This window comes from Colletotrichum lupini, chromosome 5 (genome assembly GCF_023278565.1).
Source record: "Colletotrichum lupini chromosome 5, complete sequence".
NCBI classification, from domain to species: Eukaryota; Fungi; Ascomycota; class Sordariomycetes; order Glomerellales; family Glomerellaceae; genus Colletotrichum; species Colletotrichum lupini.
In genome coordinates this window covers 1,724,664-1,752,188 of record NC_064678.1, presented here as the reverse complement: position 1 = coordinate 1,752,188, position 27,525 = coordinate 1,724,664, and the positions used below count along the sequence as shown (strand labels likewise).

Here is a 27,525-nt window from a genome sequence, read left to right as displayed (position 1 = left end):
TTTACTGCCCTCGATTTTCTATATTATTCGTACGATTTGGCACGCTCTTCCTCGGAGTAATTACTTAACTAATATCTATCCTTTTTATAAATAAAATACTACTTCTTTCGTTACCCTACTCGCGAGTTAAATCTCTACTTATTTAACGAATCTAGGATTCCTTACTAGCGATTACCGTACTTAGCTTCCTTTCCTTTCTTATTATACGTTCGGTCGACCTAATGCTATTAGTAAGGGCCGTCGTACGCCTAGAAGTAGGTTTAGTATGGCATTCTTACTTTAATATTAAAGCTAGATCTTAGCCTCGAGCAGAGCGTCTCGTAGTCTTTGGGTGCTTAGTATAGAGTTATTTTCGCCTCTAGAACGCGCTAGATTACGGTATAAAAATATCCGACTTTCCGCTCGTTAGTCCCCTTATTTAGCTAGGTTTTCGCTAGCTTATTAATTCGATTAATAAGCTCTTCGAGGATTTCTACTCGCAATTTGCCCTCTATTATCCTAGCTATAGATATAAAAGAAATCGCTCGTAGCTTAGATAGGAGCTCTAGGTTCTTATTATAGGTCTCGAAGCGGCTTCGGATTACGTTAATTATACTAAGAAAGTCGTTTTAATTAAGATTACGCACCGCTTTATAATAATAATTAGAGGCTTTGCTTACGAGTACGATATTAACTACCGAATAGTACTAGTATTCCCTAATTCCGACTTTTTCGTAATAATCGTAAAACATCGTTAGGGTTTCTTATAAGACCTTATACTTCCCCCCAGAGTATAATTTCTCTTTCGGGAAGATCTTTTTAAGGTCTATAAACTACCTCGTATTTACCGCTAGATTTTTGGTATTTATATACGATCCCTGCGTCGCTACGTACTATTAGTAACTTCGGGTGGTCTACCTCCTTTCTTACTAGCCGATTAGCACCGAATTTCGTATTAGTAACGGCGACGAGCTATAGATCGAAATAGGTAGAATTATCGATTATCGTACTTCTAGTACTATATTTTGCCTCTATATATCCTTTTGCAATAATAAATTACTATTAGTAATTATAAGAAGGAAATCTGGGTCGTTCACCCTTTTTTTAAATTCGTTAAAGCGATTATACGCCCTATTGACTTATACCTAGGTTTATATTACGAATTCCTCCTCTATAATCGTCGCTACTAAGATTTCGTAAGGTTCTTGCGATTATAATTGCGCTAGTAGTACCCCTCGCTTATAAAGGAATCTATTAACCGCTTTTATAATTCCTAGGCTTGCGCTTGTGAACTATTTATCTAGCTAATAGCTAAGGTCGTTTGCGATCTCGTAGAATAGGGGTTACTCCTATAGCCCCTTTTTTTTATAAACCTTAGTTAAATAGATTAATACTACGTTAATTTGCTCACCGTTAGGCTAATCCGCAATTTTATATATCCACGTCCCCTAATAGTCCGGGTTAATATTTACTTATTTATAAGGGATTAGGATTCTATTTAAGATCGGGTTTCGTCCTCTTTTTCTTTACCCTAACTCGCTAAGGGTCGTGCTCTAACTTATGCTTATATTAGCGGTTGTTAGTATATTTAATCTTAATAAGGATATGTCTAATCCGCGCGCCGGTCGTAGTAAATCCGTGCTTTTACTACCCAACGAATTTATTAGGGTCTAAGAGATTCCCGCTTCCTCTCGCTATCTTACTACTACTCTCGTTTCTACTATTTCTAGCAATTATTACTACCCTTTTAGATCGCTAGCTATCGTACTTATTAAGATCCTCCTTTTCGTTTAGTATAAAAGGGTAGGTTCTAGTAGTTCCTTTTAATAATAGTAGCGGTAGACGTTTATATTACCGTAGTAAGATATAGTAATTAGTCTCGGGATCTTTACCGGTTACCGATTTCTTAAAATTAGTAATTTTGCGCCGTGAGCTAGTATAAAAAGAAACCTTTTAGCGGCCCTCTAGAGGATTCTTTTCTTTTCCCTTAGATCCTCGTCTTTTTAGCCTTTTTTTAGGCTAATAGTGACTCTAGCGGGAGGTCGTAGGACTACTTTAGGGTAGCCGCCTTCTTCTTAGGTTAATCTCCGAGATCCGTAATACTCTTAACTCGATACTATTAGGACCTCTAAATCCCCTCTTCCCTTATTAAACCGTCCCCTATACTATATTCCTAAGTAATACCCGGGGGGTAGTTAAGGGAGCTACGAGGAGGTCGTTTAGATCGCGGGCTTAAGGGCGTACTTATAAAATCCCCGTAGTAATAAACTTTTCCGTATACTATAAATCTCTTAGCTTAATAACTCCTATAAGGTTACCTTCGTCGCTAAGTAAGAATATCTACGTTTAGAAATCCCCTTTTTTAATCGCGTAGTACTCTTTTATACCGTATTATTAAGCCCGTTCGTTATGCTAGTTAATTAGGTAGGCAGTCGTTATATAGGGAATTCTTTTTATTAATTTAGCTAGTTAATTTCTAATTACGGGCCGGCCGCGGGGAAGTTATTTAATAGAAAAGGCTACTTAAAGCGACGGCGAAATATTAATTACCTAAGTAGTTCTATTAACTAGCGTAGTTTAACGTAGTAAACGTCGACCTCTCGTAAGTAATAAAAAGCTATAATTACTTAATTCCGTACGGTATTTGAGAATCGCCTCCTTTTTTATCTACTTCCGTAAGGTTAATTAATATAAATCTCTTATCCCGTGCGGTATTAAGAGGTCGTCTCTTCTGCGTAGCGAGATACCTTACCGATCTACGATAGTAGAATTTAATTACTAATTAGTGTTAGTATCCCTATTATAAGGTAGTTAGTTCGAACCGTAGTTAACAAAGAGATTAATTAAACTATCTAGATATCTGCGTAGGTATAAAAAGGAGGTTCCAACCGTAGGTTGGGCTGGCTACGATAATTATAAATAGGGCCCCTAATTGGCCCCTGCGCAGTCGGCTGTATGCTGCGGTCGAATTAGACTTCCAATCCGACAGGAATCTAGTGCGCCTCAACCTCCTCCAACTGCCTCCTCCAAACCTTGACGGGCATCTCCCCGAGCAACCAGTTCATCGTCTCTTCACGCGCCATCTCGAAGTCCCGCGGCAGAGCAAACTCGTACCTGTGCACGACCGAAGCCAAGAGCACAGCCTGTTCCAAGTAAGAAATGTTGCGGCCGATGCATCCTCTCGCGCCGGCGGAGAAGGCCAAGAAGTACGGCTGCAGCTCCTTGCCCTTGTCACCAAGCCACCTGTCCGGCACGTACTTATCGGCGTCGGGGAAGACGGTCTCGTCGCGGTGGGCGACGACACCCGACATGCTGACAGTAGTATTGCCTGGCACCCACTCGCCCATGATGTACATGCCTTCCGGGGGCGTCTTGCGAGGTAGGCCTTGCGGTGTGGGAGGGAACAGGCGGAGGGACTCGTCGAGGCAGGCGCGGAGGTAGGGGAGGTGCTTCACCTTGTCGTAAGGTGCGACAATCTCATCCGCGTCAAGGACGCTGTCAACTTCTTCACGGAGGAGCTGTAGGTATTTCGGGTTCTTGAGGAGCTGGTAAAGCACGTTTGTGACGGCGATGGCGGTGGTCACGCTGCCAGCGTTCATCATGATGTTGATCTCGGCGACGATTTCGCCCCACTCAAGGTTGTTGGCCTCGCCGTTCTTGTTCTCCATCAGAGCCTGGAAGAAGTCATCAAGCTTCTCGTCGCCCTTGTTGTAACGCTGAAGGCGCTTGTGGGCGAGCTCGAGCACGATGCCGTCCCAGCCCTTGGATGCCTCGGTCATTTGGCGGTAGCGGGGGATGATGTTGGAGAGCTTGTCAATGAGCTTGTAGTTGTCGTAGCTCCAGACGAGGAGGGACTGTTTCCGGGCAGTGGGGTAGAGCGAGTCGCGGAGGGGGACCTCCCAGGTTGAGCCGTCTTTACGGCGGGCGAGAACACGGTCGTGGCCGCGGTCAAGCAGGCCGAGACGCTCGGAGAGACCAATGTCGGCGATGGCGTCGAGGGTGAAGAAGTTGCCCCATTTGCGGTAGTCGACGGTCAAATCCTCTGGCTTGGGGAACATTTGGCCCTTGGGGAGGGGGTCGGTGCAGCGCTGGTCGAGTTGCTTGAACAGTCTCTCGACCTTGTCTGCGACCTTGTGTTCCCATCCCTCGAGGTTCTTCAGGGCGTAGGCGGAGGACAAGACCTTACGCTTCTTTGCGTGGTCATGTTTGTCGACCACATCGGCGAGGTGGTAGTGGGATCCGGCCGTGAGGACGTAGGACTCATCCTTGATGCAAGGGGTTCCATGACCGTAGATGTCCTTGATGGCGCGGACATCACTGAAAGAGAGGGTATTGGGACCAGTGCGGAGGATCGGGCCCTTTTCCCGGTGGAGGTTGACGAGATGAGTTGATCGAGCACCGGTGCGGGCGAGGATCATGAAGGGAATGTTGTAAACGCCGGAAAATGTACTCAAGTTTTCAAACTTGCGCATGCCTGAGCAATGTTGTTAGTGGCTGCGAATAATGGGCCCAGGGCTGAAGAAAGCTCACCTTTTGTGTCCTTGAAGTATACGAACATTGGGTAAACGATGAAATAAGACAAGGCAACGAAGAGAAAGCCCGCGGCGTATGGCGCCTGCGAGGAGGAAGAGAATGTTTCGAGCGTCATGTTGCTAGCTAGATCCCAAGAGATCTTGTGGGATGAAAAAGGCAAACACTGGGTTCGAAGAATGAAGAGCTTTGGATCACGGCCTACTCTATGCTGCTGAAAGAAAGGAAGTCGTCTTCAACTAAATAACCATCCGCGTAGTGGAACACTAATCAGCCACAGAAGTCACGAGAATGGATAAAATCGACCGTAAATCAATGCCCACTTGGTTTGGCCCGGCTTTCGAGAAAGGAAAATCTCGCCGCGACATCACATTCGCTCGCGGCTCGCAACCGATAGCCCATCCCTCCACAAGCTACGACGTATTCTCCGCACCTCTGCACGTCACAAACCTCAGCCCGCCCCCCATTTTGTCTGGGCTGTCAATAAGAATAGCTCATGAGACTTTCAGAGGATCCCGGATAGGAAAGAGGGGCGCGAAGCCGGGGACGGCGGGCGGGTTCTGCCCAGGGCTGGGACAGGGACGGGACTAACTCGCTCAGACCAAGACAAGCAAAGGCCAAGTCCCGCGGGGAAAACGCAGTGTACAACATACGCATGGCTGATGGGTAATTGCGGCACCATTGGTTGATTCTGCATTGTAGTGACAGATCTTGGGGTTATCTCGGGGTCCGTCACATACCTTCCACAGAATCCTTACGCGGGGGAGATGAAATCTTTCTGCTGGGCTAGACCCGCGATCTGAGGGGTTCTCGTCTGGATGCGGCAACTTTCACCGCGGGAGAGACCTCAAAGTCGAAATGGGGCATGCCAAGAGGCGCTCGGTGTTCCAGCCGACGATGGCGGAGGCATCAAGAGGCTGGGGCGAAGTTTGGGGAAATACGGGGTCCTCTTCGGTAATCTCGCAGTTTGTTGGATGGACATCTCGATCCCGCGGGATCATTCGCCTATCTTAGTTTAGACTACATCACATCTGACCTTGCCAGCCGTGCCAGCTTGCTTCTTCGTGTCCCCCCCCCCCCCCGCGGGGAAGTGGATTCGTTCCCCAACTTTCTCTATTCCAAAATCTGAGTCCGTCTCAAGTTGGCAATGCTCCCCGCACCTCGTGGGGACGGTGACTTGCCTCTTAGAATTGGTTTAGGAAAGTCTTTGGCGCAATGTAGGTTGACGGCACTAGGTGTGTTGGTAGCTGCAATTCATATGTTGTACGATTTAGGAAACTTCCACGATACTCAGAGGAAGTCTCGGGTCGCATTTAACATCTCGAAACTCGCCGTTCTCTTACCACAGAGATAAAACTTGGGCAAGCTCATTGAGACTGTATCATATTCGACGCTGGCAGTTCAATCATCTTCATTGCGCTTCTGATTCTCATCTCATCATGTCTCTTCCAGGAGCTCTGCCAGAGAGCACGCTGAAGCTCCTCAGCCAGCTCGCGCCAGGAACAGTCGCAGATACAGCCGCTCTTGCTGCTGCCGGTCTTCTGTCTGCCGCATATGTCCTGCGCGGATACGCCTGGGACAGGCCGGATCCGTACAACTACATCTGGTACGAGAAGCCTCAACAAGGCGCTGACGGCAATGCCGCGAACAAGAAGTCAAAGAACATTGCTGAGAGGCTAGAAGAGCTCGTAAGTCAAGCCGGAACTCCTCTTCTTGCTCTATCTTTTACTGACAGTCTCATGTCCAGGGCAAAGATGTCGTCGTCTTCTGGGGCTCGCAATCCGGCACCGCAGAGGGCTTCGCGAACCGCCTCGCTCGCGAGCTGCACCAGCGCTTCCATCTAAACACCATGTCAGCAGACCTCTCAGACTACGACGCCGACACCATCACACAGATTCCCCAGACTAAGCTGGCCATCTTCATCATCTCCACCTATGGCGAGGGAGACCCCAGCGATAACGCCAGCTTGTTCTGGGACTGGTTGACCAAGCTGCAAGACAAGCCCCTTACATCGCTGCGCTACGCAGCCTTTGGTCTGGGCAACAGCAATTACAGATACTACAACAAGGTCGTCGACGTCGTCGATAAGGCCTTGGTAGACTGTGGCGCCTCGCGATTGGCGCCCGTCGGCCGCGCAGACGATGCGGTCGGGGCTACAGAGGAGGACTTCCTTTCATGGAAGGATGACTTGTACAAGGTCTTCCGCGATGAATTGAAGCTGCAGGAACACGAAGTTGTTCACGAGCCGTCGCTCGCTGTCGTCGAGGATGAGTCCCTGGAGCCGCAGGATCTTCACATTGGCGAGCCAGTACACCTGATTGAGGGCTCTGGAAAGTCAACAGCCAACTCAGCCATCAAAGCCTTGAAGATCAAAAATGCGCGCAGCTTATTCTCCTCTCCTGGACGCAGCTGTCTTCATCTGGACCTCGATCTAGGAAACAGCTCCCAAATCACATACAAGACCGGCGATCATCTTGCCGTCTGGCCCATCAACCCCGACCAGGAAGTTGAGCGTCTCCTTAACGTCCTCGGTCTTTCAGAGCGCAGAAGCATCCCTATCAGCATTAACGCCCTTGACGCCGCCGTTAAGGTCAGAATTCCCACGCCGACGAATGTCGAGACATTGTTCAGATACTACCTCGAGATCTGCGCCGCAGTTCCCAGAGATGCCGTCCGAGGCCTCGCACAGTTTGCGCCCTCTCCCGCATCAAAGGAAATTCTACTGAACCTAGGACGCGACAAGGATAACTACGCCGCTTTCCTCGCATCGAATCATCTGACCATCGGCAAGCTTCTGGAATACGCAGCCAAGGCCGATGGCAACGCGACATCGTCTGCATGGTCGGGAATTCCCCTGTCATACCTCATCGAGACCTTGCCTAGATCCCAGCCGCGTTACTACTCCATTTCTTCTTCTAGTGTTGTTTCTCCCAAGGCACCCAGCATCACCGTTGCCGTATCTGATACCCCCTTGTCCGCTTCCCCAACCACAGCCATCCCTGGTCTGACGACGAACTACCTTCAGTCGCTCTCCAACTCGCTACAAGACTCGCAGGCAACGCAGCAGACCGAGGGTCTCAGCTATGCCCTGTCAGGCCCCTCGAACGCACTGGAGGGCGGCCTTGTCTACGCTCACATCCGCCGCTCCAAGTTCAAGCTTCCTATGCTCTCATCGCACCCGCTTGTCATGGTCGCTGCTGGCACGGGTCTGGCACCGTTCCGGGCCTTTATCATGGAGCGCCTTCGTCTCCAGTCCGTCGGTAAAGACATTGGACAGATGATCCTCTTCTTTGGATGTCAGCGCCCCGACGACGACTACATTTACAAAGAGGAGCTCGAACAGATGGAGAAGGACCTCGGTGGCAAGCTCAAGATCGTGACGGCCTTCTCGCGGCAAGAGGGCGCGAAGAAGACATACGTCCAGGACAGGGTACGTGAGTTGGGCGCCGAGGTTTTGGGGCTTTTGGAGGAGAGTGCCAGTTTGTACATGTGCGGACGGGCGAGCATGGCTAGGGAGGTCGGAAAAACTTTGGGTGATATTGTGAGAGCGGATAAGGGCTGGAGTGACGCTCAAGTCAAGGACTGGAGCGAAGGACTCAAGAGAAATCGCAAGTGGCAAGAAGACGTTTGGGGATAGATGTGGCTTGCTATAGTCTTGTGAGAATGATTAGATTGGGAATTGCTATAATTTAGCGTTTGTCGGATTAGAAGTCCAATTCGACCGCGGCATATAGCCAACTGCGCAGGGGCCAATTAGGGGCCCTATTTACAATTATTATAGCCAGCCCAACCTACGGTTAGAACCTCCTTTTTATACCTACTACGCAGATATTTATATAATTTAATTAATCTCTTCGTTAATTATAATTTAAACTAACTACCCTATAATAGGGATACTAATACTAATTAGTAATTAAATTCTATTATTATAAATTAGTCAGGTATCTTACTACGTAAAAGAAACGACCTCTTAATATTATATAGAATAAGAGATTCGTACTAATTAATTTTATAAAAGTAAATAAAAAAAGAGGTAATTCTTAAATACTATATAGAATTAAATAATCGTAGCCCTTTACTATTTATAAAAGGTCGACGTTTATTATATTAAACTACGTTAATTAATAGAACTACTTAAATAACTAGCTTTTTACTATCGCTCTAAGTAGCTTTTTTATTAAATAACTTTTCTATAGCCGGCCCGTAATTAGAAATTAACTAGTTAAATTAGTAAAAAAAAATATTTATATAACAGCTATTTACCTAATTAATTAGTATAACGAACGAGCTTAATAATATAATATAAAAAAGTACCGTACGATTAAAAAAGGGGATCTCTAAATATAAATATTCTTATTTAGTAGCGAAAGTAACTTTATAAGAGTTATTAAGTTAAGAGATCTATAGTATATAAAAAAATCTATTATTATGAGGATTTTATAAATATAACTTTAAGCCCGTAATTTAAATAACTTCTTTATAGCTCCCTTAACTACCCCCTAGGTATTATTTAAGAATATAATATAAAGGACGGTTTAATAAGAAAGGAGGGGATTTAGAAATCTTAATAATATTAAGTTAAGAGTATTACGGATTTTAGAAATTAACTTAAGAAGAAAGCGGCTATTTTAAAGTAATCCTACGACCTCCCGCTAGAGTTATTATTAGCTTAAGAAAAGGTTAAAAAAACGAGGATTTAAAGGGAAAAAAAAAGAATCCTCTAGAGGGCCGTTTAAAAGCTTCTTTTTATGTTAGCTCCTAATATAGAATTACTAATTTTAAAAAATTAACTAAGTAATAAAAGGGATTATTAGTAAGCGATAATTACTTAATTATAATTAAATTATAAAAAAGACTACTTAAAAAATATAAAATAGGGTACTAAGAGGCTATAAAAAATAAGATCTCTAAAGTATTTAACCCTACTGCATATAAGTAATAAGTAAGTATTTTCGGTAAGTTTTTAAAATATATAATTTTATAAAAAAAAGGGCTTAACTTTATTAACCGTACTTAACGGCTTATATAGTTCTTAATAGCTTATATAGCTTTTTTACGAGCCGCCCGGCGTTTATTTTTAACTATTCTTACGGAATACTATTTTAAAAAAAAAGTAAGTTAAAAAAAGAAGCTATTTAGAAATTATAAAAAGCACGAGGCTTAAGAGGCTAGAAGTATATAGGATAGCGGAAATTAGTAACTAATAAAGATCCTAAGACTAATTACTATATCTTTTTATAGTAATATAAACGTTTACTGCTATTATTATAAAAAAGAACTATTAAAACCTACCCTTTTATATTAAATAAAAAAGAGGATCTTAGTAAGTACGATAGTGAGTAATTTAAAAGGGTAGTAGTAATTACTAAAAATAATAGAAACGAGAGTAATAGCGAGATAGTAAAAGAAAGCGAGAATTTCCTAAACCCCGATAAATTCGTTAAGTAATAAAAGTACGGATTTACTATAACTAGCGTGCGGATTAAATATATCCCTATTAAAATTAAATACGCTAGTAACTATTAATATAGATATAAACTAAAGCACGACCCTTAGCGAATTAGGGTAAGGAAAAAGAGGACGAAACCCGATCCTAAATAGAATCCTAATCCTTTATAAATAGGTAAATATTAACCCGGATTATTAAGGGACGTAAATATATAGAATCGTAGATTAGCTTAATAGTAAGTAAATTAACGCGGTATTAATTTATTTAACTAAGGTTTATAAGAAAAAGGGGCTATAGGGGTAACCATTATTTTACGAGATTATAAATAACCTTAGTTACTAACTAAACGAATAGTTCGTAAGCGTAAACTTAGGAATTGCAAAAATAATTAATAGATTTTTTTACGGGCGAGGGGTATTATTAGCGTAATTATAATTATAAGAGCTATACGAAATACTAATAATAATAATTATAAAGGAGGAATTCGTATTATAGAACTAGGCCTAGGTTAATAGAGCGTATAATCGCTTTAACGAATTTAAAAAAAGGGTAAATAACCTAGATTTCCTCCTTATAATTACTAATAGAAATCTATCGTTATAAAAGGATATACTGGGGTAAAATATAGTACTAGAAGTACGATAATTAATAATTCTACCTATTTTGATTTATAATTTATTATTGTTATTAATGCGAAATTTAGTACCGATTAGCTCATAAAAAAGGAGGTAAATAACCCAAAGTTATTAATAATACGTAAAGACGTAAGGATCGTATATAAATACTAAAAATCTAGTAGTAAATACGAGGTAATTTATAAACTTTAAAAAGATCCTCTTAAAAGAGAAATTATACTCTAAGGGGAAGTATAAGGTTTTATAAAAAACCCTAACGATATTTTATAATTATTATAAAAAAGTCGGAATTAGGGAATACTAGTACTATTTAGTAATTAATATCGTATTTATAAGCAAAGCCTCTAATTATTATTACGAAGCGGTACGTAGTTTTAATTAAAACGACTTTTTTAGTATAATTAACGTAATCCGAAGCTGCTTCGAGACTTATAATAAGAACCTAGAGCTCTTATCTAAGCTACGAGCGATTTCTTTCGTATTTATAACTAAGATAATAGAGAGTAAATTGTAAATAAAGATCCTTAAAAAGCTTATTAATCGAATCGATAAACTAGTAAAAACCTAGCTAAATAAGGGGATAAATAAGTAGAAAGTTAGATATTTTTATACCGCAATTTAGCGTATACTAGAGGTAAAAATAACCCTATACTAAGTACCCGAAAACTACGAGACGCTCTATTCGAGGCTAAAATCTAGCTTTAATATTAAGGTAAGAATGCTATACTAAACTTACCTCTAAGTATACGACGGCCCTTATTAGTAATATTAAGTTAATTAAACGTATAATAAAAAAGGAAAAGAGGTTAAATATGGTAATTATTAGTAAAGAGGCCTAGATTTATTAAATAAGTAGAGATTTAATTTATAAGTAGGGTAATAGAAGAGGTAATACTATATTTATAAAAAGGATAGATATTAATTAAGTAACTACTCTAAAGAAGAGCGTATTAAACTATACGAATAATATAAAAAGTCGAGGGTAATAAATAGTAAAACTAGCCCTTATTAATTTAACTAATTCTTTATTATATATAAGGGTAAATCCGGGGGTACAGAACTTAGTAATAATAGTTAAAATAGCGGCTTAAAGTATATACCCCTTATAAAAGATTTAAAAAATAAAAAAGATCTTACCCCCTATATTAACGAATTAGATTATAACGAAATCGATAATATTAACTACTCTTTTTTTACCCCGTTAGTTTCTAAAGGATATACGAGGCTAAACGAATAGAGGGTAATAAAAGCTCTTAATAAGTAGGCTTTTATTTATAAATAGTAAGGGAAGGTCCCTTAGATAATAGATATAGAAATAGCTAAAAGGGCGAATTTAATAGGGCTAAAGCCTATTTTCTTAACGATTAAAGAAAAGACGCTATCTCTTTTAATATTCAAAAAAAAGGAATATAGTATTAAGTAAATCTAGGGGTAGCTAAAGGGGTCTTTTTTATATTACTTAGATTTTTTAAATACTAAGCTTATATAAGTATTCTATATAAATAAAAAGTACGGCCTAGACGATTTCTATAGGATTATTTTAAATACTAGGGTATCGTAATAGTTAACTAGAGGAAAAGGGTGATTTTAAGTACTATAAGAAATTGCGCTAGTAATACTTAATATATTAACGGCGGGTATTATAAAGATTAGTTTTAGCCTAGGTAAAGAAATTATCGCTCTAAGTATAGTAGAAGTAGAAATATACTTTAGAACGATAACTTTTTATATTTTACTTATTAATACCCTATTTTTCTTATATCTAAAAGATATAAATCGACTAGGTATTATATTTAATAATATAAAGAATAGAATCTTTAGTAGTAAGTATTTTAAAATAGTCGAATAACGATAGGGGCATGCGTTTATAAAGCTTATTAATAATACGAAGTTAATTAATTATTTAATAGAAAGTGAGCTTAGAAGATTATATTAGAGATTTAGGTACTTATTAGTTACGAGGCTATATAACTTCCTAAAGTAATTAAGTAATAATAATATTAAAATAGGGGCGCTAGAGTAGTTAATAAAAGTATATTATTAATACTAAATAAATATATAAAGCCTACGCAAATTTAAGTTTAAATTACGTAATAAGCTTAACTTTAACTAGGAAATCGTTATTAATATTTTCTATTTAAATAGTCGGCTAGTACTATATATAATCGACGTAGCTATATCCTTCTAAGTAGGGCAATTCCTCTGGGATTTATAAGTAAAAATAATATAAGTAGCCCTGCGAAAAAGCTAGATCGATATATACTAAGGACCGCTAGATAGTATTAAAACTAATACTAATACTAGCTTTAAATTAATAGAATTTAGGGATAATACGATAGCTTATAGTATATAGCTAAAAGTCGTACTTATTAAAGCGCACTATAGTATTAAAAAGGTAAAGAGGGTATATTAGTAGTTAAAAAGGGCGTTTAGAATTATTAAAAAGGAAAATCCGGATTTTACTGACGATAAATACCTCTAAATAGTACTTAAATATTATAACGATATTATAAGGCCTAACGGACTTATACTAACGCTATTAGTATTTAGAATATATTTAAAAACGACCTTAGCCTCGCTATTATTACTAAATATAAGCTAACGAGCCTAAGTAATTAAAAAAGTAATATAAGTACTATACGAGGTAAATATAAAGAAATAAGTTAATAAAGTAATTATTACGCGCAATAGGCCTAATATAAGGGATAATTTAGATATATTACTAAATTTAGATATATAAATATAGCGCGAAATTACTTAATAATAAGCTAGGCTATATAAGTTAATTTCTATTAACGAGCGCTCTTATATAGTTACGAGAAATCGTAACTAGCTACTCGAAGTATTAATTATAATAATTAAACCGTACTATATAGATCTTAACGAGGTAATTTTTAACTTATAAGAAGAAGAAGAGCTAGGGGAAACTATATAACCCGCAGTAGAGGTATAGGAAATTATCCTTAATAAAATTATTATAATAATATTAATAAACGATAAGGAAGAGGAAATTGCTAAAAGAGTACTAATATTACTAATAAGACGTTATAAAAGACTACGATAACAAGCCCTAATACGGCAATTTATTACTAGCGACGAGGTAATTAATACTTTTTATATAATAAAAAAGAAAGCCGATTTCGAGCTAGTAGTTAAACTACGTAAAAAAAGTATAATTATAACTTTTAAAAAGCCGTATAAGGGATTAGATCTTATTAAAGTAGATACTCTTTATAATCGAGGGGTCTATCGATTTATCCTATATAACTTAGAAAAACATATAAGCCTCTATATATTTAAATTACGAATAGTTCGTAAAATTAAAAAGAAAGGAATACCTTAGCTGTACGAGAAGTCTAGATACGTAATTTAGGGGTACGGTAATATTAAAAAGGTAACGCTATTTATATAATTACTTACTATATAGCGCTATAGCTAACGATTAATAATAGTATTAATAGTATCGCTATAGAAAAAGGGATATAAGATTTAGAGCCGTAATATTACCTAGGCCTATACCTAATTAGCTATAGGGCTTATAAAGAGAATCCTAGCCTATTTACTAAAGGAAATGGCTAGTAAGTACCTAGAAGGTATAATTATTAAAGTGCTTAAGTTATTATATAGGCTCGTAAAATCGGGCACTTATTAGTAGGCTACTTATTACGATTTTTATATTAATTAATTATTAATAGTTACCTCTATATACGACCCGTACTTATTAGTTATAGAGTATAAAAGCGACTAATTTAGGATCGTTAGAATATAAACTAACGATATATTAAGCCTATTTAATATTAATTTTATAAAAAAGGAGGATAAGGAGCTTTAAAAAGCGGGCTTCGTAGCGAAGCTAAAAGAGGTCCTTATAATAAATACCCCCTTAGTATTTAATAGCGGGATTTTTATAATTAAAAAGGAAACTATTATCTTTTAATAAAAGGGGTAGAATAAGAAGATTAACCTCGTTAATTTAAATATAACTAATATTAAGAAGCGGTATAAAGCTAAGCTCGCGCGAGGGGTATATATTATAAGTATTTATTAGCTTAAAATAACTTTTAACTACGCTAAGGTAGCGTAAGTTATAGATCTAACTAAATAAAACGTTAAGGTACTTAATAAGCAGCTTAAGTAATAATAAACGAATTTTAATCGAGGTCCTATTTATTACTTAATTAACTTTATAATTAGTAAGCTTTACGTTTTTATTAATAAGTTATTTACGAATAATAACGACCTTATTTTATAATTAGGGTATATTATTATCTTAGTTAATAAGAGTATAAGTAAGAGCAAATTTACTATATATAGTAATATAATTTATTATTTATTAATTAAAAATAAGCGGGTAACGAGAAGTATATTAGTATTAGAAGTATATAGTATAGTTAATAGTATTAACCTCTTTTACGCAATTTTAATAACGCTAAGGAAGATTACTAATCGAATTAGCTTTCTACCTATTCTAACGGTTATTTATACTAATTCCTATTCGCTATATAAATACTTTATTAAATTAGGAACGATAAAAAAAAAGAGGTTTATAATTAATATTATAGCCCTTAAGTAACCGTATAAAAGGTATAAGATATTTAAAATCCGTTAGATTAATAATAAAAATAACCTTATAAACGCTCTTATAAAAGTAGTATTAAATAAGGGATTAGAGTAATTTATAAATAATAAAAAAGCTATTATATAAATAGAGGGATAGGTTATATAAAAAGAGTAGAGAAAAAGGGGAAAGGGAGACGACTTAGTAAACGGGCCCGAGGTTAAATTATATTTCTAACTATAATAGTTAAATTAATAAAAAAAAAAGAAAGTTAGTATTAAATTAAAAGTCTAATTTAACCGTAGTATATAGCTAACTATATAGGGGCTAATTAGGGGCCCTATTTACGATTATTATAGCTAGCCTAACCTACGGTTAGAACCTCCTTTTTATACTTATTACGCAGATATTTATATAGTTCAATTAATCTCTTCGTTAACTACGGTTCGAACTAACTACCCTATAATAGGGATACCAACAGCGTTACTTGCGACTTTGAAAGACAATGATAGATGTTTTGAGAAATGAAGAACTCCTCTTGATACACTACTTGTGCTCACATATCATTTGGACGCGACGAATTTTGGCACGTTTCTCAATGGACTATCCACACTCATGCGGAACCTATCGAGTAAAGCCCGATGTGCCAAGTGTTGAAATTTAGGCTTTCTGTCATTTTCAATACAGCGCACCTCAATGAATTATTATAAGCCATCGCTTCATATCCTCGCCTTTTACTTGCCGAATTCAGCTTTTGACTATGTGAGGCCATGCTACACGTAGTCTTCGTCACTAGGTGTATTTCGCGAATTTATTTCCCAATTGGACTTTCAAGGAAACAGAAATACGATTTCCAATTCCGTTAGATCCCGATTTTAACACATCTCACCTAGAACAACCATGGTGATATGAGCCATGCTTGCGCGTAGGTTCACTCGAAGGGACCATGCAGTGCCACACACACCTCAACCCGGTGTTAAGTAACGCAGACCCGCCGCGGGACCTGCATGTCTAGCCATCTACATGAACTTCTTCCTAACTTCTTCAAGGGCAAGAGTCATTCAAGTAGGGGTTGCGGAAGTCCGAGAAGACGCTGTGGACTTGGCATCAAGCGGGATGAGCGCGATGGGAGAGATGGCCTCGGATATCTGCTGCTCTCGCAGGAAAAGTGAATGCTGCCCGGCGACTTCTCAGCATTTTCACTCGCAAGTCACCTAGCGACGAAGAGGAACGGATCAAGAATGCTATTGCTGGTAGCTGCCTACGTCAACACGCATCTCATCAATACTGGGGATGCAAAACGTGGTACTTCCCCACGTTTTCATAATCCGCGGGCACCAATTTGGTCACAAAATCCACTTTGACATGCCGGTTTCGAAACATGACAGGCGGAGATCGGACTGGGCGCTTGAGGCTCTAGTCCCGCGACGTTCAAGCCTTGCGCTGAATCCGAGCTGAATCATAGTCAGCAGCTTGGGAAATACATATTCGCGACTCTTCATCAGTGATCAATCCCTACCGCTCCGTTGGTCATCATGCCGGCCGCGTGGAGGAATGTGGAACAAGCTTTGGCTATTGGTGTCCACACCATGTACAAATCCCGCGGGATATGTTCCCTCTTTGAGGGGGTCAATCCCACACATGCGAGTGCCTGAGTCAGTGGAGCCAGCTGCAATTGGCTAGGAACTTCAAGGCTGGGCTGCGAGCAACCTTCACTCCACCATCCCCTCTGCTCATCTACCGACGGCTCGAACCCGCGGGCTAAAGCGTCTCTACTTTCTACGCAGTATCCGTACGGATACACTACTGGCCGTCCCGGCACTATTCGGCTGCGCACAATCCAATCGAAGTGTCAAGATTGATAATGAGTATTGGTAGCGGAGTTCACCCCGTGGAGTAACTTGCGTCAAAAACCCGGGGGAGAAGAGGAGTACGCCATCCGAGCCTGGGGCTTCCCACTGGGCCCCATCAGAACATTCCAACTTTCGACCGACAGCATGTTCTTCGTCTGGGGTATTGTTTTATCTGCAATATTTACAATGACATCATTCTTAGAAGAACCAGCTTAGACACGCCTGCGGACCTGGGGTACACCGGCAGTAAACTGTGTGGTCTTCGTCGATCGGAGGGCCTCGTGACTCTGTGAATCTTCTGAGGAATGTTCTGGAAATACGGCGGTCATACTATTCACTGTAACGAGACTCGTGGGCGGAAGTGAGATGTTCCCTAGAAATCAACAAAACCACCGGACGGTACCATGATGATGGCTCTCCCTTGAACCGACTGCAACACCAAACATGAGATAACTCACGGAAACAACGCTGACAGAAGACCAAGGTCGGCCGGAAATCAGGACCAAGAGAAACTAGTACTCAATCACCCCTGCATAAACACGTTAAAGTGATACCCGCGGGGCTTTTTTACTGCATTGGGGATGGTCTGCTGAGGGATTCCCCGCGTATCCCGCACCCGGAGGTACCCCAGACAACCGACCCCCGCAATCATCTCGACGTACGCTGCGGATACACACGCTCAACACTGATCAGGTGTTTGAGAGAATCCCGCGCGATGGGAAATAAGGGGGCACTGATTGTGTCTGTTGTGTTTCTACCATGGACTCGGTATACGTCCCAAGGTAGTAAGGCTAGGCTAGCTGAAAGTTTCACGGGGAAAACATAGACTAAGAGACGCTGTGCCGGTTTCCGTCTGATTCAATGACTGGGCTGAACTCGGGGGTTCAAACGAAGAAAAAAAAGCGCGTGCCGTCGAAGCTTCTCCTCATACCACGACTCTTTTGGGCAATTTAAGCCCGCGACTCCACCTTGGCGCGTGTCTACTTGCTTGCAATCCCCTTACAATTCCTAGTAGCCTTCCGTCGGCAAGATAGAGTCGTTGACTCGTTTTCTATATAACTACTAAGTCTGTTCTCTTTTTCTCGTCTGAATTTCTGCAGCCCAGCCTCCTCTTTGAGTTTCCCCAACCGGCCTCAGCCCTCATCCGATCCAACTCCCTCTATCGATCAATCTTTAAGCTTTTGCTTCCATTGAAGTGCTGTTGCTTATCTTCTCTATCGAGGTCGGCTCGAACTTGCAGTTGCTCGACAATGTCGCAAACCACGCCCGACTCCGAGAGCAAGGCTCTATCGAGGGAAGCTTCTCTCGATAAGATGAAGCTCGATGGAACTACATCTCACGTCGAGCAGACGCAGCACGTTGACTTTGACGATTCTATTGAGGATACCGAGCCGTCTAAGGCGGTGTGGCTGATCACCTTCACCGTCGCCATGGGCGGTTTCTTGTTTGGTGAGCCGCTCCCCAGCCCGAGCTGCAAGGATCGATCAAACCTACGGGAAGCGAATAGCTTTACTAATCGAATTGCGTGATGAATAGGTTACGACACCGGTGTGATCTCGGCCGTTCTCGTCAGTCTCAAAAGCGATCTCGGACACGAATTGGATTCGCACGAACAGGAGTTGATCACGTCCATTACATCTGGTGGCGCGTTGATCGGTGCCGTGATCGCTGGTCTTCCGGCCGATAGATACGGGCGAAAGCTCGGCATCTATATCGGCTGCGTTCTCTTCCTCGTCGGTACAATCATTCAAGCTGCTGCGTTCTCTGTGGCGCAAATGACCGTCGGACGCTTCATTGTCGGGTTGGGAGTCGGTTCTGCGGCTATGATTATCGTAAGCTACCATGAAGCTCCCTTTTCTTGTTAGCAGCTCGTTCCAGGTTGCAGTCATCGATGGGCTTCGATATCTAACTAACTGCACAATAGCCTCTCTACATTGGCGAACTCGCCCCTGCCAAACACCGCGGCCGCATGATCGCATTCGACAACATGAGCGTAACTCTCGGGCAACTCATCTCCTACGCTTTCGGTGCAGGCTTTACCGAACTTCCTCACGGATGGCGCTACATGGTCGCCATCGGCGGCGTCCCGCCCATTATCCTCGCTTTCCTTCTGCCAATGTGCCCTGAGTCGCCCCGACAGCTCATCTCTCACGGAAAGCTCGAGGAGGCCACGCGCGTCATCAAGCGTGTCTACCCTCATGCGACGGAAGAACAGGTCAACGCCAAGATCGGACACATGACGTGGGTGGTCGAGGTGGAGGCACAGGCTACGTCTGGCTCGCTGTGGGACCGCTTCAAGGAGTTGCATGTTGTGCCTGCCAACTTCCGCGCCCTTGTTACCGCGTGCGCTATCATGGCCAGTAAGTTTTCTCGGGTCTGCGTTCTCCATACGAATACCGGGAAAAGGGCAACTTTATGAATAGGGACTGACATCGCTTAGTAAGTCAGCTTAGCGGTTTTAACTCGCTTATGTATTATTGCGCGAAAATTTTCGGGCTCGTTGGGTTCGACAAGCCAGTCGCTGTGTCCATCGTCGTCGGTGGCACCAACTTTGTCTTTTCGCTGGTCAACCTGTTCATCATAGATAAACTCGGCCGACGTCGCATTCTCCTCGTCACGGTCGCCGGAATGGTAAGTCTCTCTCGTATCAAAACGCAGGGCTTCTCAGCAAGTCTGTGATCGCTTAAAAGCTAACCACTCCCCCTCCAGTCCATTAGCATGGTTGTTGCCGCCATCGCCTTCCACTGGATCCCAGTCTCACCCGATCTCACGCTTCAGACCGCCTCAGTAAACTGGGCCGGCATTCTCGTCCTCGTGACTATCATCGTCTACGTCGCCTGCTTCGCCGGCGGTGTCGCCACCATCGCCTGGGTCGGCACTGAGCTCCTGCCTCTCGAGGTCCGTGCCCTCGGCACCATGATGAACACAGTCACTTGCTGGGGCTGCAATATCATCATCGCATCTACTTTCCTGTCCATGATGAAGGGTATGACGCCTAGCGGTGCGTTTGGTTTCTACGCGGCAATCTGCTTCTTTGGATGGGTGTTTGTCGTCTTCTGTTATCCCGAGGCCAACGGCTTGCCGCTCGAGGAGGTCAGGCAGATCTTCTCTACTGGGTTTGGCGTCAAGAAGGCGAATGAGTTGCAAAGACTTCGCAAGATGGGGGCGGGTTCGGCTTAAATCATTCTTAGAAAGAAAGGTCTAGCCTCTTCATTGAGCGTATTGTTGCGTACAGCCAAGCGACGATTGCATAATGAGGCATGATTAATAAATCTATCAGAAACTTTGAGTTGACGGTCATTGTGATGATGTACAAGACAATAAATCTTCGCCAGCAGTCTCTAGCAAACTTCCACCTCCATGTTTTAGGAAATGAAGACGCTCAGGGGCGGTCCAAGGTAACTCTCTCGCACTCCGCCAAGATCAACAACGAGCTTTTCGAAAATCAAGTTCGAGTGCTTGAAACGGATTGTTACGCTGTGCTCCCCAACTCCAAGCTCATTATCGCCTAGATCATGCTTCCGTAACCAAGCACAGTCCTGCACGGCATAAAACCAACCGTCAGGGAGATCATTGGTCTTCGACGACAGTCGATGAGTCTGTACGGGTCCGCCATCAACCTGCAAGTCGTAAGACATCGGGTCTACCGGATCTAGGTCGAGCGTCATGTTGAAGTATAACAACAGGGACGGGCTCGCTGTCTGCGAGAAGACGTAAAACTTGGACGTGGTCTCAGCGCTCTCCGCGCCTGGGGCAAGGACGATCGCTCCCTCTGGGGTTCTGCCGCACTCCGGCAGTGCTCTGAGACCTCGGAGTGATTGATGCGCCGCTGGGATGGAGATGTACCCGTCACCCTCGACAAACCCTTCCTTGAATGATCTGGGGATGTGTCTGCCAGTGATGGGCAGGTGGATCTGCTCAACGTCGCCTTCATCGGATCGAATATCGATCAACACCTCTTCGTCAAAGTCATCTGGTACCTGATCCCAATCAATCGTAACCTCAATCCTCGCATCCTCTCTATCAGGATCAAGCGTGCCCGACGAAGTCGAGAGCTTGATCCAGTCATACGGAACAGCAGTCTTCCAATGCGTTACCTGAGGTCCGCGGCTGTAAATATCAAACCACCTCTTCACCGGCCCATACCGGCTCATAAGTCCCAACGTCACTCCAGGAATCAAGTCCCGCCGACTAGGATGCGTCCGATCAGATTCCTCATTCGTTCTACCCGGCCGCACGCCCTCGTGGCCTTCAACAGCGACCCCCATCTGTCCCATGATTGGATTCGAGCGCTGCCGACGCTGGACGTAGCACAAGCCGCTGATCATGTCGCGGTACGGCGCGTGCCACGTCTCCTCATAGCCGTAGTGCGTCTGGCTCATGATTTGGTCCCACTTGCCGTCCAACAGAGCGTGGAACTCTTCTGAGAGGGCGTAATCTGCATCAAAGAGGTCGAGAATGTCGCGGGCGAGTTTGTTGGCGACGTTGCGGCGCTGGCGGGCGTAGAGTCTGTTCCGGCCTAGGGTCACTTGGAGTTTGGTGAAGATTGTTGATGCTTTGACTGGGTGCAGAACGGTTTCGAAGATAGCTGCCTTCTGATTCTCTGGGGTCTGATTGTAGATCGCCTCGGCTGACTGAAGGAGCGAATCCCAGCGGTGTACGACGTCTTCCGCCTCGTTGTAGTGGATCAAGGAAAAGGTTGTCGGTTCAATGTGTTCGTGTCTTCTTAGTGCGGAGAGTCTATCGTATTCATGCCATACTGACGCGATTTCTTCCGACTGATCTTTTCCAAAGTTTGTCTCTGCCATTTTCTGGTAGAAGTTTGCAAAGTCGCTGGCGCCGATAGAGTTGATGTCCCAGGCCAACGTCATTGCGAATGTGAGCGGTACTTCCATCGGCTTAATGTCACCAACGTTGAACACCCAGATTTGCTTTGCATTGCGTCTGTGGGCTTCTTGTAGCTGATGCCAGGTTTTCCCCTGTTTCCTTGTGTTAACTAATTGTATCTTTGCAATCATGGGCCATGACGAACCAGAGAGTTGCTGTTGATCCACTTGTAGCTTCGTGGAACTCCCACATACTCGAAATGGTAGTATATCTGCCTTTGTCAGTATCGTCTTGTAAGGTACGGAGGCACGAGCATGGGCAGAGTTGCGTACACCTGCGCCCCCTTTTCTATCCCCCTCCACTCCGGATGGAAGACGCCTGATACTGCCAAAGTTGTCGTCGGCGAATAGAAGGGTGACATCATCGGGTACATCAAGATTTCCCTCCTCATACTGCTCCTGCACTTCTTTGTACAAGGCCAAAAGCTCTAGTTCACAATTCCAAGTCAGTCGCCCACGCCTCGCTTGATTCAGGGATCATCACTCACGTGGTACAGCATCTTCTCTCCCATGAACTTGCTTAATAAGAGCTCGCTGCGTCTTGATCACATCCCTTACCACAGCAGCCGGGTCATCCGTCTTCATCTTTCTGTCATACTCGCCGCGCATGCCAAGGGTGAAGTACGACTCGCGGCCCACTGCCCTCTTGACTCCCTCATCAAAGAAGGCGGCGATCTTCTCCTTGTTGGTGAGCCAGTTCCAGCTGCCGTCCGGGTTGTCTGCGAACCACTCATTGGACATCCTCTGCATAGGCTCGTGATGGGACGTTGAGACGGCGATTCCGTAGTCTTCGGCAAGCTTGGGGTTAAGGGGGTCATCTGTAAAGAATGAGGCGCCCGGGTTGGGGTAGCCTGGCCACATTGCCGGCCAGAGGAAGTTGGCCTGGAGGAAGAGTCAGTTCTGGAGTTATTCTCTTTCATGTCAGATTAGGCGTGTACCTTGAGTCTCAGAAGTAGTTCAAAGACCTTCTTGTAGAATTCAGAGTTGTAGCTCCCGAAATTGGCTCTGACCCAGCCAGTCAGGGCGGGAGCTTCGTCGTTGATGAAGATGCCGCGGAAGCGAATGCTTGGTTCACCATGGTATGTCGGCTCTGGTAGTGCGTAGATAGCTGCATGATGCTTGGGGGGGACATCGGCCCAGTAATACCACCTACGTTCACTGGATGTTAACAGAAGAGCGGAACACGACTTGAAGTGAAATCATACGGAGAGACTCCGATTTGTTCAGAGAGGGTGTAGGCGCCGAAGATCGCCCCTCGCTTGTCGCTCCCGGCAATGACGAGGGCTTTCTGCACGCCCGGCAAGGGTTGGTCGATTACATGGGTGGAAAAGGACTCCCATTTCCCTCGGATCTCGTCAAAACTGAGCTTTCTATCCTGTTCCAGCCGCTGGAGTATAGAGCTGGTTCCGATTGATCCGATAATGATGGCAGCGGCAGATCCCAAGGCGACATCAACCTGGGTGCCCTGAACGATCTGGACGACGCTCTGTTCAGACTGTGTGACTCGACCAAAGTCCTGCGCGAGGTTCTGCGCTGCGATGCGGATGCCGATCAAATCCGACTCATCTACCAGGATGGTTGAGCCGACCAAGTCAAAGGCCGCGGCGGCTTTGGGTGACGAAAACGTCACAATGGCTTTTTCAAACATTGCGGTGTGTCATGAAAGTCTGTTTTTGCGAGGAATAGTGAGGTTTTGCGTGGGATAATGTTGAGTTCGAGCCATCTTCAACTTCTCCTCCCCAAGTATCCACGCACCGGGTGATTGCCGGCCGAGGTCGGCTCCTTCAATGAAAGGCTGCCAAGTGATCATGTAGAGTTCCGCTGCGGAACATATGATCCCACCCCGCTACCGCCTTGGCATCTCCGGACCGGGCTACCTGTATTACTACAGAGCCTCTGCTCCGTATTTACGAGTCCATTGAGACGATATGCCGAAGTATCCGCCGTGTGTTTGCGTCTCCAAAGCCATACTCCTGACCTGTACGGGTAGGCAAGTTATGCAAAGTCAACATTCAAGCAAGAGAAGAATTTGTTCAGACTGTTGTTACCCCTCCCGAAAGACAACAACAGCTTCTCCGCACAATAGACCACATCTAGTTAGCCACACCATCCTGACCCTTGGCCCGGTGTCCGGTCCGGACTCGTTCCCCCGCACGCCACCCCGGTCCTTACCCCCGCCTCCGCAAATCCTCAATGGAGCCCTTTCTCCAGGTTTTTATGGAATGATCATCGGCAAAGTACGGTGTCGAATAGCCGAGGGGGTGACCGAAACACGACAAGGAGCCAGACAGAAATAAGAAAAATGTAACGATTATCGCGGTTAACCACCCCTCAAGCGGCATAGCGGCCCACGAGGTTTTCGGACCTATGGCTGGATGAGTCGTGCGCATATGCCCAAGGTCGCGTGGTCTCTGTCCCAACATACGTAAAGTACGTACGGGATGTGGATGGGCACCCCCGGCCGTACCAAGACTATGGGTTTGCCGGGCTGGTGTTGATCCAAGCTTGGGAAGCTCAAGATGGTCTGACCACCCCCAGATAAAAGGGCGCCCCCTTCATCCTTTTTCCTTCCTTGAAAGTCTCTTGGCTGTCGGACGCGCCAAGCAAGCCTCTCGAGCCTATTTTTGTGCGACGCAGAGCCTCCAACGTCAGATTTCAGAATAGGAGCCTCTGTGTCGAAGAGCCGTCATCCACAATGAGCAAAGCCGACATCGTTGAGGCGCCCCATGTGGTCGAGGATGTGGCCGAGGGCAAGCAGCGGACAAACTACGACAAGGTCGACAATGAGGTTGCCAAGTACGCCGGCGAGGCGATTGTCGAAATCGATGCTGAGACAAACAAGAGGCTGAAGGGGATGATTGACAAGCGGGTGTTGAGTGTCATGGTCTTCACCTATTTTATGCAGTCGCTGGACAAGGGGACAATGTCGTTCGCGTCCATCATGGGCATCATTCCTGACACAGGTCTTGTGGGCCAACAGGTACAATTGTCGCTTCACAGTGTCACAATTTATGCTGATTGAGCCAGTACTCGTGGTTGACGACCATCATTTACCTCGTCATTCTTTGCGTTGAGTATCCCGTATGGCTTTTCCCCTCACCTTTTGAAGACAAACAATGCCCTGACCTTACGTGCGACTTGCCAGGAAAACTACATCATCCAAAAGATCCCGATTGCGAAATGGCTCTCGTTCAACATCATCATGTGGGGGGTGACGCTCAGCCTCCACGCGGCATGCCACAACTTCGTCGGTCTGGTCATCGTCCGTGGCTTCTTAGGTGGATTCGAGGCAGTCTGCCAACCGACCTTCGTCCTGCTCACCTCCATGTGGTACAAGCGTGAGGAGCAGGCCTCAACCGCCATCTACTGGTATGCAAACGATTCCGATCGCGATTAAACAATGGGTTGCAGGTGTACATGAAACTGATTCCCCTATTACACGCAGGTACATGATGAACGGCCTCCAGCAGATCATCGGCGGTCTCCTGGCCTTTGGCTTCTCCTTCATTCCCGCCTCGTCGCCCATCCGATCGTGGCAAGCTCTGTTCATGACCTACGGCATCATCACCGTTTTCTGGGGCGCCTTCGTCATGTGGTGGATGCCCGATTCGCCGATGAAGGCGCACTGCTTCAGCGAGGAGGACAAGAAGCTCATGGTGGAGCGCGTGCGGTCCAACCGTACCGGGTTGCAGAACCGCAAGTGGCGCAAGGAGCAGGTCTTTGCTGCGTTCAAGGATCCCCAAGGTGAGGAAGGCCTCATTATGTCCTACCCCATGGGATAGTAGACTGATTGGCTTCCCAAAGTGTATGGCTTCGCTCTCATTCAGCTCTTGACCACCCTCCCGTCTGGAGGTCTCGGCGCATTCGCAAACATCATCATCAAGGTAACCAACCATCTGCCAAAAGCATGATAAGCTTACAGTAGACATGAAAACTAACACTTGCCCAGTCCTTTGGTTTCTCCACCTGGGAAACCCAGCTCCTCCAAAGCGTAACAGGCATCCTCCAAATCATCACCATGCTCACAGCCTCCTGGATCGACAGACGGTTCAAGCAGACAATCTTGGCCATGATGGCCGCCGTCGTCCCCACCATCGCCGGCACCGTCGTCCTCCTCACCGTCCCCTTCGAGCACAGCAAGAAAGTCGGCCTGCTCCTCGCCTACTACATCATGATCTCCTTCTGGGCGTGCAGCGGCCTCGCGCTCTCGCTCGTCACGCGCAACGTGGCCGGGCAGACCAAGAAGGGCGTCGTGATCACGAGCAACTTCATCTTTTGGGCCGTGGGCAACTCGATTGGTCCGCAGGTGTTCCGCGCCAAGGATGCGCCGCGGTACTTTTTGGCGCTGGCGATCATTCTGGGGTGCTTTGTGTTGTTGGAGGTTGTGCTTTTTGCGTTGCGGACGTATTATGTTTGGCAGAATAAGTTGCGGGATGGTAAGATTGCGCGTGGGGAGGCTGTTGCTGACACGGCGCATTCTCATGCATTTGAGGACATGACGGACAAGGCAAGTTTACGTTTTGATGGTTTTTGCAGTGTTCACGTTGCTAACTGTGTTGTAGGAGGATGTCAACTTCAGATACAACTACTGAGGGTCTGGTTCAGACACGTGGACTGTCTATTGTCCTTCTGTCAATTGTGGTAGATTCTGGGCCGTAGAGACATGGGATATTGCGCAGGTCACTAGGACTACTTTTAATTGTTCTAGACTCAGTCTGCTAGGTATCTACTATTGTAGCTCACAGTCATCAAGTAGTGAGCGTTGCTTGAACTCAGTGCAATACTTCCGCAACCAAGAGAGAGACCAGAATGACCAGATCCTTGGCCATGACTTGGCAAAAGCTTGTGAGAGTGGCACACAAGCACAGTAAGGAGCCAACACAAAGTACACAAATGCTTGTGAAAGGAAAAGGAACAGTTGTACACTGTTGTGGAGATGTACCAACAGGGATCGTCGCAACGTTGCAATCTACCCCCTCATTCTCCCGACCAGGACCCCAGTCTAGCTTAATTATCCCAGATTCTCCCAGCAAGCCCCTCCCCCAGATTCCACAATTCCGACAACGTCCCCCAGCTCTGAACCCCATGCCATCCACTTCATTGGACCCAACCTATGATGCTAAAAGCCAAACCCCGTTGTTGGAAGCGGGGCAATTACGAGTCCCCTGTCTTATGAACAAGCAAACGAGCAAGCAGCCAGCCCGATTCGGGTCCTCGACGCCTGGGACGGTTCTTACCCGAGGAGGCCGCGTCCTTCTCCAAGACTCCAACTTTGAGATATCCCGCCGGCAGAACCGCAAATCTCCGGTCAAGATTGCCGGTTGTTCTCCCTATGCCAAGTTTGTTCCCCGCGTGGGGGGGGGGTTTGTCCTCGGCACCGAAATCCCCAGCCAGTCGGGGAGAAGATGGAGTCAGTTGAATGAGGGAATCGGCCGGTTGTCGGCCGATGATGCGGAGAAGCCACCGAGAGGCAGCATTTCTTGTTGTCTGTAAGAAAGCTGTGTGTTCCATGTTGTGGTTAGCTTCTTTTTTACCACGACAGACGCTTGCTGCTGGATTTCCACACTTGGGCGTGGGAGTTCACCAGATTCGACGGGTAGAATCAGCTTAGAGTCCATCACCAGAACAGCCCTTC

General features: G+C 44.6%; 8 protein-coding genes across 8 annotated transcripts; 6 read left to right on the top strand and 2 right to left on the bottom strand.

Moving 5' to 3' along the window:
• Nucleotides 1-2,972: 2,972 nt before the first annotated feature.
• On the bottom strand, nt 2,973-4,627 carry CLUP02_09916 (cytochrome P450 oxidoreductase; the record flags this gene model as incomplete). The annotated part of the gene is made up of 2 exons (XM_049288892.1): nt 2,973-4,453; nt 4,510-4,627. 2 exons carry the CDS (start codon nt 4,625-4,627, stop codon nt 2,973-2,975), a joined length of 1,599 nt encoding a protein of 532 aa, XP_049146036.1.
• A 1,321-nt stretch (nt 4,628-5,948) lies between these two features.
• CLUP02_09915 (NADP/FAD dependent oxidoreductase) lies at nt 5,949-8,146 on the top strand (the record flags this gene model as incomplete). The annotated part of the gene is made up of 2 exons (XM_049288891.1): nt 5,949-6,197; nt 6,257-8,146. 2 exons carry the CDS (start codon nt 5,949-5,951, stop codon nt 8,144-8,146), a joined length of 2,139 nt encoding a protein of 712 aa, XP_049146035.1.
• Nucleotides 8,147-12,214: 4,068 nt separating this feature from the next.
• On the top strand, nt 12,215-12,442 carry CLUP02_09914 (uncharacterized protein; the record flags this gene model as incomplete). The annotated part of the gene is made up of 1 exon (XM_049288890.1): nt 12,215-12,442. A coding segment is annotated over one exon (228 nt), but the record flags the coding sequence as incomplete, so codon positions are not given.
• Nucleotides 12,443-14,881: 2,439 nt separating this feature from the next.
• On the top strand, nt 14,882-15,166 carry CLUP02_09913 (uncharacterized protein; the record flags this gene model as incomplete). The annotated part of the gene is made up of 1 exon (XM_049288889.1): nt 14,882-15,166. A coding segment is annotated over one exon (285 nt), but the record flags the coding sequence as incomplete, so codon positions are not given.
• A 1,520-nt stretch (nt 15,167-16,686) lies between these two features.
• Nucleotides 16,687-17,730, top strand: CLUP02_09912 (uncharacterized protein; the record flags this gene model as incomplete). Its single annotated transcript, XM_049288888.1, has 7 exons — nt 16,687-16,779; nt 16,835-17,000; nt 17,030-17,157; nt 17,207-17,239; nt 17,308-17,403; nt 17,480-17,626; nt 17,698-17,730. 7 exons carry the CDS (start codon nt 16,687-16,689, stop codon nt 17,728-17,730), a joined length of 696 nt encoding a protein of 231 aa, XP_049146032.1.
• Nucleotides 17,731-18,254: 524 nt separating this feature from the next.
• Nucleotides 18,255-20,184, top strand: CLUP02_09911 (myo-inositol transporter; the record flags this gene model as incomplete). Its single annotated transcript, XM_049288887.1, has 5 exons — nt 18,255-18,453; nt 18,541-18,836; nt 18,929-19,364; nt 19,445-19,635; nt 19,714-20,184. The coding sequence occupies 5 exons, from the start codon at nt 18,255-18,257 to the stop codon at nt 20,182-20,184; spliced, it is 1,593 nt and encodes a 530-aa protein (XP_049146031.1).
• Nucleotides 20,185-20,369: 185 nt separating this feature from the next.
• CLUP02_09910 (uncharacterized protein) lies at nt 20,370-23,538 on the bottom strand (the record flags this gene model as incomplete). Its single annotated transcript, XM_049288886.1, has 4 exons — nt 20,370-22,318; nt 22,379-22,772; nt 22,829-23,039; nt 23,096-23,538. 4 exons carry the CDS (start codon nt 23,536-23,538, stop codon nt 20,370-20,372), a joined length of 2,997 nt encoding a protein of 998 aa, XP_049146030.1.
• A 1,047-nt stretch (nt 23,539-24,585) lies between these two features.
• On the top strand, nt 24,586-26,535 carry CLUP02_09909 (major facilitator superfamily transporter; the record flags this gene model as incomplete). The annotated part of the gene is made up of 6 exons (XM_049288885.1): nt 24,586-24,870; nt 24,918-24,971; nt 25,036-25,259; nt 25,336-25,634; nt 25,695-25,774; nt 25,840-26,535. The coding sequence occupies 6 exons, from the start codon at nt 24,586-24,588 to the stop codon at nt 26,533-26,535; spliced, it is 1,638 nt and encodes a 545-aa protein (XP_049146029.1).
• Nucleotides 26,536-27,525: the final 990 nt, after the last annotated feature.